We start from the raw sequence: 13,639 nt of genomic DNA on the forward strand, positions 1-13,639 counted from the left end.
GAATAATGACACTCAACTTGTACGTATATGTAATTTATGTAACATATGAATTTGTAACTTCATACGATAAACCAATGAGAGAGTAAGCTCTAACAAGGCCTTGCTGATTTCCTTGTAAATTAGTTAATTTCCTGCTTTTGACAATCCAGCTCTACAAGCTTATCTTCTTCACCTTAGAAAGAAATCAAAGGAAAAACAATCAGCTACAGCAGTCTGTCATTTTGTGTTTCCCGTGGAGATAATTTAACTATAACACAGTGACATTGAACATTGATAGGAAAATGACAGGCTGTGATTAAAGTTTTGTCCTGGATGAAATGAATGTCTGGCAGATGAAAAGAATACAAAAAGGAAAAAAAAATCCAGCCCCACTCCCTTGCTCAAATGCTTTTTTATGACTGTATTGCCCAGTATTATGTGGTGTGTTGTTTTTAATAACCATAATCAAACATCCATTATTGGTTTTTAGCAATAGAAAAATTGTTCTTCTCCCTTTATTTTCTCAAATGGACTTATAGAGCATAAGACACGGTTACATAATCTATACTCTTTCATAAATCCAAAGAGCCTGCTCTGCCCTCAAAATATTGATGTCAGTTTCTTCATTCTTTTGAGAGGAAGGAAAAGGAAGAAATAATTTTGTCAGGCTATTTTTGGATTTCAATTTAGATTTCAGAGCTTATGTAGTGTACTGGGGGGGAGGGAGAAGTAGCTATTTGTTATAAGCCAGGAAACGGGATAGTCATTGTTGATATGTTTGGTATTTAGTAAGGAAAAAAGTCAGCTGTCCAGAGTCCACTGCACAATATTTGGCTTGAAGGTCAAGCAAGAAAACAAAAATATTTAGGATAAAAAATGAACATTGCTAGGATGCACATGCAGATTCTATCCTTTTTATTACAAGTGATACATCATGATTTCAGTGAAACACTCTTGATCCTATCCACATTATCCCAAATGGTGTTTCATTGATTTCAATGGTGTTTATGCATGAATGGTTGTTACTTCTGTGGACAGATAACTCTGTGCAAACATCCTTTTGCTCTGTACTCTTGGAAGTGTATGTGAAAATTCTTGTCGATGGTACTGTTCCTTAGAGGTACAATGTCATGAAGATTTGCTGGATCAGACTGAATGCATGTGATCCAGCTACTCTAATGAGTAAGGGCCCAATTCTATCCAAATTTTCAGCACCGGTGCAGCCACAATGCAGCCGCAAGGTAAAGGAACATAAGAACATAGGAACAGACCCACTGGATCAGCCATAGGCCCATCTAGTCCAGCTTCCCATATCTCACAGCGGCCCACCAAATGCCTCAGGGAGCACACCAGATAACAGGAGACCTCATTCTGGTGCCCTCCCTTGCATTGGCATTCTGACATAGCCCATTTCTAAAATCAGGAGGTTGCACATACACATCATGGCTTGTAACCCGTAATGAATTTTTCCTCCAGAAACTTGTCCAATCCCCTTTTAAAGGCATCCAGGCCAGATGCTTGCGGCATCCTGCGGCAAGGAGTTCCACGACCACATGCTGAGTAAAGAAATATTTTCTTTTGTCTGTCCTAACCCTCCCACCACTCAATCTTAGTGGATGTCCCCTGGTTCTGGTGTTATGTGAGAGTGTAAAGAGCATCTCTCTATCCACTTTATCCTTCTCATGCACAATTTTGCATGTCTCAATCATGTTCCTTCTCAGGTGTCTCTTTTCTAGGCTGAAGAGGCCCAAACGCCATAGCCTTTCCTCATAAGGAAGGTGCCCCAGCCCAGTAATCATCTTAGTCGCTCTCTTTTGCACCTTTTCCATTTCCACTATGTCCTTTTTGAGATGTGGCGACCAGAACTGGACACAATACTCCAGGTGTGGCCTTACCATCGATTTGTACAATGGCATTATAATATTAGCCGTTTTTTTCTCAACACCTTTTCTAATGATCTCAAGCATAGAATTGGCCTTCTTTACTGCTGCCGCACATTGGGTCGACAGTTTCATCGACTTGTCCACCACCACCCCAAGATCTCTCTCCTGATCTGTCACCGACAGCTCAGAACCCATTAGTTTTGATTTTTTGAAGTTTTGATTTTTTGCCCCAATGTGCATGAGTTTACACTTACTGACATTGAAGCGCATCTGCCATTTTGCTGCCCATTCTGCCAGTTTGGAGAGATCCTTCTGGAGCTCCTCACATCTGGTCTTCACCACTCGGAATAGTTTGGTGTCGTCTGCAAACTTGGCCACCTCACTGCTCAACCCTGTCTCCAGGTCATTTATGAAGAGGTTGAAAAGCACTGGTCCCAGGACAGATTCTTATTCCCATATCTTGAGGAAGTCTCAGTGACTGCCCCTCCATCACAGGATGCAGCACACGGCCCATTGGTACAATTGCACCAGCACTGGAAAATTGGATAGGATTGGGCCCTAAAGCTCCAATTGTGCCGGAAAGCTTCCTATTCTAGGAGTACAAAAAACTTGATTGTATGCTTGGGAATGCCCATTTGAGATGATCTGAGAAATTTCTTATTTATTCTCCCCGTTTTTGGAAGACTGTTGGCTTTGTCTACTGTCATCACTTCAGTTGCCCCGTCAAATAAATCTGGGGGAGAGGAGAGGGAATCCTGTAGGAAAAACTTCAACTGTGTTCCTGATTGCTGTCCGTTAGTTCCTCAGTCAATGGGTCCTATTGACTTATATAGTAGAAAATAGCATAGGCACATCATAGAAACATTTCACTTGTATCTTCATATTAGTGACTTTAGAAGATGACAGTCAGTAACTTTGGAAACCGGTTTTTCAAAATAAAAACTGAAACTCCATAGCTTACTATGTCAATATGAGATGTTCAGCAATTCCTATTTGAAAGATTCCTAAGGATCAAAAAGTGTCTGGCCACAGTAAAATACTTAACAGTCCAATCTTCACCAACTTTCCAGCGCTGAGGTAGTTGTGCCAGTGGGGCACACACTGCATTCTGCAGTGGGGAGGCAGTCACAGAGATGTCCTCAAGGTGAGGGAATGTTTGTTTCCTTGCCTTGGGTCTGCATGGCAGCCAGTGGCTTCAGTAGGGGGTTGCAGACCTCACCAGGTGATGACTTGGGGGTATGTGACACCACCACTGGCCAAAATTTTGAAATGCTTGATATTTTCAAATAATACCATCATGAGCTAATACTAGAACTTTTCTTCAGTTGTGTGAGTGCCATCAAGTTGGCCATTGGTTTTTTGTTGGTTACTGATTTGTTCAGTGTTATAGATTTAAATAAATAAATAAAGTTAATGGGGGGTGACACCTAGTGATGCCACTGCATTTAGGTTGTGCCCATGATATTATAATCAATATGATACAATGAACTCTCGTACCGGGTAATGCAAACCATAGTGATGCCTCTGATTGTGGCTTCATCAGAACTAGAAAGTTGATTAGGATTGGGCTGTAAGCTGAATTATTTTTCTCAGATAAATCTTATTCATTCTTTATGATCCAGTTACTGCCATTTCAATGTCATCTCTGGCCTTTACTAAATAAAAGATTAAATTTTCAAGAGAATTTTTTCTGTGCATTTAGGCAGACTGTAATAACCACAGAACTAAAACAAACTGCTAAGAAATTGTATCCTATTTACCAGTTTCACAGTGTTTTATCAACTGATTTGTTCCTGCAATTTAGAAGGATACCTTAGAAAATCAATATTTAATTGTACTGCAGTTATGAAATACATTTATAACAATAATAGTGTGCAAGTCTTTTGCTTTCAAAAGTTAATCATTAAACAAAATAATATGCTGGGTTAATATATTTTTTCTACTACTGTATACTTTTGTACATCCACTCATGCATGCCATCCTTCATATACATTAAGATCATAAAGGTCATTGCAAGATGTCAGGGAAAGGCGGCTCCTAGGGAGTTGACCAGAGAAGTAGAGTCTAGTGGTTAGTGCACATGTACCCTTTCCTTCACCCTTGGTCTTTTTCTGCTGCCACTATCTTCAGGCCAGGACCTAGGAGAGGGGGGTAAAGGGGGTAATTTGTACCTGGGCCCAGGGTCAGAAAGGGGGCCCAGGAACCAAAGGAGGGGGCCCAGAAAGTTCCTGGAGCCTGATATTTTCCTATCTCACCTGAACTCGCTGCCAGCACATAATGCTGAGACACAACCATGTGATTGCAGTGTTAACTGCTGCTGCAAGCCATACACACCAGGCCCAGGAAAGCACCCATGACCCTCCTTAACACAGTGTCAAATCTGGGAGGAAACTGGCCTGCTACAGTTTGTCTTGTGGATCCCATAACCATGAAAGAGTGTATAGAAGCTCAGAGACCCAGTTGTGGGGCTACAGCTGCTGCAGAAGTTCATTTTGATCCATTCTAGTGTGAGCCTAAATACAATGATGCTAATTTTCTGCAATCAATTTTCTGTATTTCAAAAATTTTAGAGAGACTTAAGAGTGTGTTTGGTATTCCATATTACTTAATTTAGCTGCCAATGCTGCGTGTTCGGGTAGACCTGGGCTCTGCATCAAGAAGCCTAGTAGACCTGAGCTCCAAAGACTACTGTGGCTGTCAACATCCTCTCCCTGCCCTATTTTGCTCCCCTCCCAATCTGCCTGCCCCCGTTGCCCCCCTTCCCCTTTGGGAGGGCCCCGAAGAAACTTTGTACCCCCTGCTAAAATTCCTCTCATAGACCCTGGTCTGGGCACAGGAGGGCTATCTGAGAAAATTCCCCTTCCAGGAAAGCACTGAACCCAAGGAATTCTTACTAAAAAATAAACCCACAGTAGCATCAGCAGAGCAAAGTGATGTGACAATCCACTGTTGTTGGCAACCTTCAGTCTCGAAAGCCTATGGTATCGCACTCTGAATGGTGGTTCTGGAACAGCATCTAGTGTGACAATCCACTGAATTACTTATGAACATGGACCAGGCAAAACACGGGTCAAAAGGTAACTAGTTCATTAAAAAACTAAATGAACATTGAATTATATAATATGGGGAAAAAAGGTGGGCAGTAGATCTGCAAGCAGGTTGATGGATATTGCCTGAGCTTAGCTAGCAGGCAAAAAAAAAAAGTTTTCACCAAAGGGATATAATACCATTAATGCCCAGCAAATGGAGCTGGGATGCTGTTCAAACTTACAGGCCTCATGCCTGTAACCCCTCCCCCCCCAAAAAAAGTTTACAGTCTGGTTTGAGTCACTCAGAAGACAAAGCAACAAAAAGTTCCTAATTGCAAGCTAGCTAGACTGTCCCTAGCTTAAACTACTTATATTGCTCAAGGAATTCCCAGTCATTGCAGGTGAACAAGTGGGTGCTCTTCTCTGAGCTTCCAACAAATGGGTCATTTAGGTGACAGGCAGAGAACAACCTTCACTTCTTGTGATCTGGGAAATACAGGTTTAGACTCCCTAACTATGGATTTAGAATCCGTGGTTTTAACTAACCGTGGGTTCCAAACTCATGTTGGAAGCCAGACCTGAGCTCCCGGATGTCACTGGAGATGTTCTCCAGTGATGTCCAGGCCTCAGAAAGGCTCAGAATGTGTCCTGAACAAGGTTCCAGTTGCATTCAGAATCATTGTGGGTTGGAACCCATGGATTTCATTATCCATGGGTTTTGCTATCTTGGGGGTGGGGGTCTGTGAATGGATGTCAAGACTCCACCTGTATATAACTTTGCTCTGATGATATCATCAAATTACCTGATTGGAGAGGTGGAACCAACCTCGTCACTATCCCACCCTCTTCACCTAGATGGACAGGTTTGGCTGCCCAATTTTATTTATTAGTTATGGTGTTTATATACCAACTTTCTCAATAGACTCAAGGCAGTTTAAATAGACTGAATATAATTTTTGCAATGAGATGTTTACAAGTATTATTCCATAAGACAGCCTCATAGAACCTCCACTTCTCCAGGTGTTTCCTTTCATAGTGTAATCCATACCCTGGCTGCCCAAGCTTGCACTTTCCAAGCTCTTGCAGACAGATGCAACCAAGCTTCCAACCAACTTATCAAGGATGTTACCTGTATTTTTTTTGTTTTGCTTTGTTTTTTGCCAGCTGACTCCTCCATACTCCAATCCTCCACACAGACACACCAGTCGCTTCTCAGTCTCCCATCCAAGCAACAAATCCTGTTTAGCTTTTTCAGACAAGGTGACAGCTCAACCTCCAGACCACACCTCCTGCCCTAACAATTGCTAACTGCATTCCAATCTCAGTACTCCAGACATGGAGATATTTCCCCAATCTACTAGATCATGACCCACTGGTGGGTCATAATCCCAAATACAGTGGATTGTGATCTGGGGCCTTCCGCCCACTCTTGCAGTGGTTTGGCTCCAAATAGGAGCCATTCCAGAATCCTTTTACTTAACAAAGTCTCAGGAGGCCTTTCCTGGTCCAGCAGAATGGCCCTCAGAAGCCTCCATATGCTTCTCCATAAGCTGCTTGCTTCTGAAAACTGGAAGTGCCTTTCTGAGGCTTCTGAAGGCCATTCTGAGGCTCACAGAGGCCTGTAGAGTTTGTTGCTGGGCCCAGAGAGGCCTCTAGCACCACCAGGAGCATTGCAACCCACTGCAGAGGTGGGTTGTAGCACTGCAGAGTTTGGGGACCCCTGTACAAGATAATAATAATAATAATAATAATAATAATAATAATAAAAACTTTATTTTTATCCCGCCCTTCTCCCTAACGGGACCCAGGGCGGCTAACAACATATTAAAAAACAATAGAATTTAAAAAACATTAATACAAACAGATAAAAACATTTAAAAACACACTACAGGGCCATAAAAACAGTAGTCAGATTAAAAGAGTAAAAGAGCAGATCACCGAGGAATCAAGCCTGTAAAACTAAAAGATGTATAAAAAGTTAAGAAGGCCAGAAATCAGAAGGCTTGTTTAAACAACAGTGTTTTCAGGCCTCGCCGAAAGCTCTCAAGAGAGGGAGCCATTCTCAAGTCAAGGGGAAGGGAGTTCCATAATGTTGGTGCCACTACCGAGAAGGCCCTATTTCTTGCAGCCACCCCCCGGACCTCCTTGGGTGGCGGCACTTGCAAAAAGGCCTTCTCTGATGACCTGAGATGGCGAGCCGGATTGTACGGGAGTAGGTGGTCTCTAAGATATCCTGGCCCAGAGCAGTATAGGGCTTTAAAGGTCAAAACCAGCACCTTGAATTGGGCCCGGAAACGAATGGGCAGCCAATGCAGCCCCCGGAGAAGCGGGCTGACAGAGTCAAACCGCCTGGCTCCGGTGACCACACGGGCCGCCGCATTCTGTACTAATTGTAGTTTCCGAACCGTCTTCAGGGGCAGCCCCACATAGAGCGCGTTACAGTAATCTAACCTCGATGTCACCGTGGCATGGATCACCGTGGCCAGGTCTGCACGATCCAAGTACGGTCGCAGCTGGCGCACCAGCCGAAGCTGAGCAAAGGCCCCCCTAGCCACAGCCGCCACCTGGGAATCCAGGAGCAGCTGCGAATCCAGGAGGACCCCCAAGCTGCGAACCTGCGAAGATAACATAGAATCACCCAATCTCCTAGATCAGGGGTCTCCAAACTTTTTGGCCAGAGAGCCGCATCAAATATCTGGCATGGTGTTGAGGACTGGGGAAAAAAATTTAAATATAAAATTTAAATAAATTAGAGATGGAACTTAGATGAGTGAATAAAATAATTAATGGGCTCATTCATTCAACCTCTCTGGCCCACAGAACACCCTCCAGACACAACCAGAGCACAGCTCTGGTCGTGTTCCGTTGAGTGGGCCAGAGGCTTTCAGGGGTCAAGAGCCTGGCTGCGGGCTGGATAGAGGCTTGCTGCGGGCCGCATGTGGCCCCTGGGCCAGGGTTTGGAGACCCCTGTCCTAGATAAAATGAGACTAGATAATGGCGATTCAAACAAAGCTTATGAAGTATGATTATAAAGGCAGCTTACAAAGTACGCCCCAGCAGTTTTTCACACCACTGAACCTGCATAGGAGCTTCTAAGCTGTTAAAAGTGTCCAAAAACACAGAAAAACAGGTAAAAAAATAGGGCATTAATCACACAAGACAATAAAAGAATCCAGTTAAAAGCTCTGACAAATAAACCATTTTTAAGATGAATGTGTGCTGTATAATGCTGATCTAATCGTCAAAGCCAATTATGAAGTACAATAAAAATGTTTGATGCACCGCTTTTCATTCAAATGTAGCTTAAGTATTTATTTAAAAAATTGAAGTTCTAATGCATATTGGGAGAGAAGCTCAAGAGTTTTGTTATGAATAGTAAATCATACAGTGAAAACAACTAAGCAATCAAGTTGAAATAAATAGGTCCAACCCACAGCTTAGACAGGATTTTCTGTACCTAGTCCATACCTGCATTAGTGCCATGAACTTATCTGTCTTATGCTGTAATCCTATATGCACTTACATGGAAGGAATCCCATTGATTTTGATAGAAGTTATTTCTCTGTAGACATGCATAGGATTGCACTATTAATCTAGCACAGGGGGCCCCCGTACCCACAGATCCCGTATCCACAGTTTCACTTAACAGTGGATGTGAGTGGGTCCCCTGCACCCTCCCTCTGGGACTTCTCCAGCCCTCATAATGTCTTTTAAAGGCATAAAAGCATCACTTCTAGTTTAACAAACAAAAAAAGTTTTTTTGTTTTTTGCCAAAAGGGTCTGTCTGAGGCCTGCAGACACCAGTAGCAGATGCAGGTGTCCTCTGTGGGGCTCAGAACACCCTCTGGAGTAGCTGTGCTACCCTCGCCTCTGGAGGGCAGGGATGTGTTCCTGATGTCAATGGTTTCAGCTAACTGAGGGCGCAATTCAGCCCTTGACTTGGGCTGGCACAAGTCCCTTGCGCCAGCCCAGGAGGGTCGCAAATGTGCTGTGGCAGCTGGCTTGCTACTGACTAAGGGGTGTGTGTGTGTGTGTGTGTGTGTGTGTGTGTGTGTGTGAGAGAGAGAGAGAGAGAGAGAGAGAGAGAGAGAGAGAATAAGAGATTTGGCACATCTCTTCAGGCACCAGGAGTTTTTGGGTGACCCTGTTCATGGAGCTTGAAATCCATGCTACCCAATGTTACCCATTATTATTAAAACAGCTGTGAGATTTGGAATTCAAACCAGGACTTACATAGCCTAATAAGCATCAGACAACAGTATCCTGTTGCAAGGTCTCCCTTGACATCTAGCTGGTAATAAGTACATTTACGACAACTGAGACTGAAATAATTGGTCACTATTCTGAAAAAAGACTCATTGTGAGGACTACCATTTCTATCACAACACAACACAACAAGATCACCCCAAAGCATTACGTAGGATGCAAACTATTCTCCCCAAACAGACGTCTTATTTTCTTTTGGCTTTTGTTTCAGCTGTGGGAGCCAGCTTCTTGAAAGAGTGTGGGAAGTTGACTTAGAGGCCTGTCAGCTGTTGCTCCGAGGGTTTCAGCTGAACGAAGCTGGTGGTTGTGATTCCGAGGGAGAAGAGAGCCAAACAGATGAAGCAGAGGAGGCTGCAGATGCCTCTTTAAGCACCAAGCAGGGACAATCAAAACACTTTCCAATTACAGACTCTGAGTGGAGTGCTCTCCAGCATCGTGTAACCCAAAGCAAACACCCAAGTGTACACTGGGAACTGAAAGAGGTATTTGTGGTTCTTTTGGTTTTGTATTGTCTCTTGGTTTGTTTTCCACTGATGTCATTCTTTTCAGTTTCAAGAGGGAAGAGTCTGCAATGGCTTAGAAGTCCAGCAACACTGGTTAGGAGTGAAATTTACACTTGGAATCAGCTGATGAAGCCAATAGGAACTGCTTTACACATTACAAGTTTCCTAAATGGAAGTTGTTTCCACATCAGAATACTCCCTGTTACCCATGCACAGATCATACTGCATAGGAAAATTCTCTCCACATGTAAATATCTACATTTATACAGGACCTGCAAGGAGCTTCTGTCTAGTATTTGGTAATCTGGGAGGCAATCCTTCTGGTACCACTATAAATAGTTGTGGCCTCTTCTTGCTGAAGGACACAGTGTACTGTGCCAGAATTTGGGCAGAGTGGAGGGGGGAAAGCTCATCTGAATTCAGAATCCAAGCTCTGTTGTCCCCTGTCTTCCCTGTGGCCAGTTTTCCTGTGATCCTCTTTCCCAAACTTACCTTACAAGGGGCGAGCGGGAAAGAAACAGGTTGCAGGGAAGGCTTCCCTCTATTGTGAGCCCACCCTTCCTATCCCCCAAAACTTACCTATAGCAACAGTGATGGTAGGTGCCCACTTTGGGCCTTTTGGGCTCTAAAGTCTTCTGAGCCCTTATAGTGAGAACCTGGAAGCCCTGACAAGCTACAGTTCCTTGGGGTCTTTGTGCTGTGAAATTCCTGTTGGTAAGGCTTTTGAGCCAGCAGTCTTCAGCCTTTTTCATGCCACAACCCAGTTAGATAGATTAGATACTGGGGACCCCAGTATGGGGATTGGTGATCCTTCCCCCTTCTTGGGACCCAATTCATTTGCCCGTAACCTCCCACCCCTGCCCTGTTTCCCCCTATATCTTGTGTCTTTACAACAACCCTGTGGGGTAGCAGCCTGCGAAGGGCCAGCGTTACGAGCTGCGGGACAAGACAGCGAGAAGGGGCTGTGCAGCATTATATCAAGAACTCAGTTTTGATAAGGCAGTACCATGATTGGATTGAAGCCAAGCCCTCTCTTGCACAGCGGTTTGAAAGGTTGCCACAGCCCTCCAAATGAGGCTTTGCAACTCCACTGAGGTCGTTACCCACAGGTTGAAGAACACTTTGTTTGTTTGTTTGTTTGTTTGTTTGTTTGTTTGTTTGTTTGTTTGTTTGTTTGTTTAAGAAATTTATATCCCGCCTTTCCCACACCAAAGCAAATGCCCAAAGCAGCTAACAAAGCTTTATAATCAAGTACAAAGTATAGCAACTGGTAGAAACATCAAATAAGGCAGTAAAAACATTAATTTTCACATTACATGTGACCGAATACATTACATTTTAGACTGAATAAGGACTTCACACTCTTTGTGAAGTCAAGGAGCTGCCCTTCCATTTGGGCCCTCTCCATCACTATTGTTAGAAGGTAAGTTTTGGGAAAAGAAAAAAGAATATCAGAAGGAGGAACTGTTTGGAGACACTCTAGGACTAATTGCATTCTATACTAGATAGATCAAACTTGGAAACTGACGGATGAGTGGTCCCCATGCCTCTGAAGGGAGAGGCCTTGACTTAGAAGGTCTTAGAGTACATGGCATCTTTATAGTTTAATGAGAAAGGTGTACCATTTGTCAGCTCCCAGCCAGTCCTGAGTCAGGGGAACACCATCAGAAAGGTGTTGCACTGGCACTAAATGCTGTTAACTGATTGTGAAGTTTAATTAACTAAATATTTCATTTGTCTGTCAGTGATGTTGTAGTGTGGCTTCAGTATTTATGACTTTGCAGAACTGTTAGGAGAAACATTCTGAAATCTTTCTATAAGCACTATATTTATTTTGCTAAAACCAGTTTCCATTCTTTTTAATACCTTGGCATCTTGTTCACAAAAGTTAAACAGGCACTGAAGAGCATGCAGGTTAATAGCAAATGAACCCTGGGTTATATTAATGCTGCTTGATTGCATACTAACAGCAGAGATTTGCCAAAAGGCAGGCCACTGAGGATCCCTGGCTTACCTAATGAAATTTAGTCCAGACTTAAATTGTAAATGCTAATTTTAGCCTTTTCGATACAAAGGATTTAGGTACCTGAGTTGTTTTTCTCACAGGAGATGTTTTTGAGTGCTGTGGCTTTTGATTCCACTGCCTTCTCTTCTTGAACCTGCAGAAATGGTCTTAAGTGATACAACTGCATGTGGCCTCTGAAGCCTAAACATGGAACAGACTTGTCAGATAAGGGCGCTAAGGACACTTGTCCTTAATAAATGGCCAATAAATGCAGGTTATTTATTTATTTAAAGAAGGCAGTGTGGTACGAGTACCTGTCACAATAAGCATGCAGTTCAATAAAGTGCCGGTCAGTCCATAACAAATGGAAGTATTCAGTTGAGTAGTCCGTGGAGAGGGTTAATCCTACTGTGAAACTCTGTTCCTGCCTGAGTTGGCCTGGTCAAGAAAGTAATGATACTTTACTGTACTTACATGATTCTGCATAAGTGGCAGCAGAGTTCCTTTCCTCTCCAACTACTTGCCTGTGTGTGTTTGGGAGAATAAATTAAATCCTACAAGCAGCAAATCAACAGAAAATTACATTGGTCAAAACTTGTTTATATTTTCTTGTTGTTCTGTTGCATGTCTGGAGCTTCATTTCCACCAGGGCTGCTGGCCCCAGCTCAGAGTCTCTGCCATGGGAGCTATTTTAATCACCCCTGGCAAGCCACTTCAGTTCAGATTAGGGCCACCCTAGACATTAGTCCTGGGCTATCCAGGCAATCCACAACTTTGTCCACATCATAGTGGTACAGTCACTGGCTGAAGGGGAAAAGCTTTCAAACAGACAGAAAAGATTAGAAAATTGGTTTTGCAGTTGCATGATGACAATAAAGGCAGGCTAAAAATGTTGAATAGCATTCAGTGCTAAGCACTGTAGGAAACAGTGCTTGGAATTTACTTCATCTAGCAAGTCTTCAATGAACAGAAGAGTCAACTATTCATAGCCCAAGAAAAATCAGCAACATTAGGTTACATCCTAACTTACGTTAGATTGCGCAAGGAACCTTTCCCTCTCTGTTCTTGGGTACTGCTAACCCCTGCTAACTGGGTAAGAGGCACTTTTTCAAGTGGGTGCTCCTCTTTTTAGCAGGGGGAGAGTAACTGGCCCACCTCACCCCAGCAGTGTCTTTTCTAGTGGCTATCTGCTGGTGTTCTTTTGCATCTTTTTAGATTGTGAGCCCTTTTGGGGGAGGGAGCCATTAGATTTTTCTCTGTAAACCGCTTTGTGAACTTTTAGTTGAAAAGCGGTATATAAATACTGTTGTTAATAATAATAATAATAATAATAATAATAATAATAATAATAATAATAATAATAATAATAATAATAATAATAATACTGTGTGTGTTTGCATGTGTGTGTATTGCCTGACTTCCTGAATCACTTTTGAAAATCAAATGGGCTTTATGATCCCATGACCTGACTCCCTCACTCTGTATTCATACATTGATGAGACAGCTCAGTTGAAATATATCTTACTAGTTTTATCTCAGATGAAGCAATATGAATAGGGAGGAAAGGAAAGGAAGTATCCTCCATTTTGGAGCCTATAGAATCTAAACATGTAGATGTAAGAATCATCATAAAGAAAATTGGTCGCTGCATTATTTCAGATGACATGCAAAAACTTGTTGAGGAGGATATTGGCAACTGATTAGCTTGACATCAAAGTGTTGGAATTTAGCTCTTCTTTAACTGAACACTTTAATTATAGTTTCCATGACTACTTAATATACTTCCATTTTCCAGACATTTACTTCATTACCTGGACCAAACATTGTAAATTGGAGCCTGCTTTCAGGCCAGGCAATTTTAAGTGCAATTTTCTCACGTGAAATTAGGTTTCCATTAAGGTTTGATTGAAATGTTACTTCTGTGTTCCGAACAAATTGAGACACAGAGGAGAAGAGCAAGGGTAGTTCAGATAC

The 13,639-nt window shown here is 42.7% G+C and overlaps 1 protein-coding gene across 1 annotated transcript in view; it reads left to right on the forward strand.

The window, feature by feature from the left end:
- The window catches only part of DISC1 (DISC1 scaffold protein), a 186,403-nt gene that overhangs the window by 155,405 nt on the left and 17,359 nt on the right, over window positions 1-13,639 (forward strand). Inside the window, exon 11 of the mRNA XM_066623035.1 lies at window positions 9,369-9,639. Coding sequence (XP_066479132.1) covers window positions 9,369-9,639 — 271 coding nt within the window. The remainder of the gene's footprint in view (window positions 1-9,368; window positions 9,640-13,639) is intronic.

Source organism: Tiliqua scincoides, chromosome 1 (genome assembly GCF_035046505.1).
Source record: "Tiliqua scincoides isolate rTilSci1 chromosome 1, rTilSci1.hap2, whole genome shotgun sequence".
Lineage (NCBI taxonomy): Eukaryota > Metazoa > Chordata > Lepidosauria > Squamata > Scincidae > Tiliqua > Tiliqua scincoides.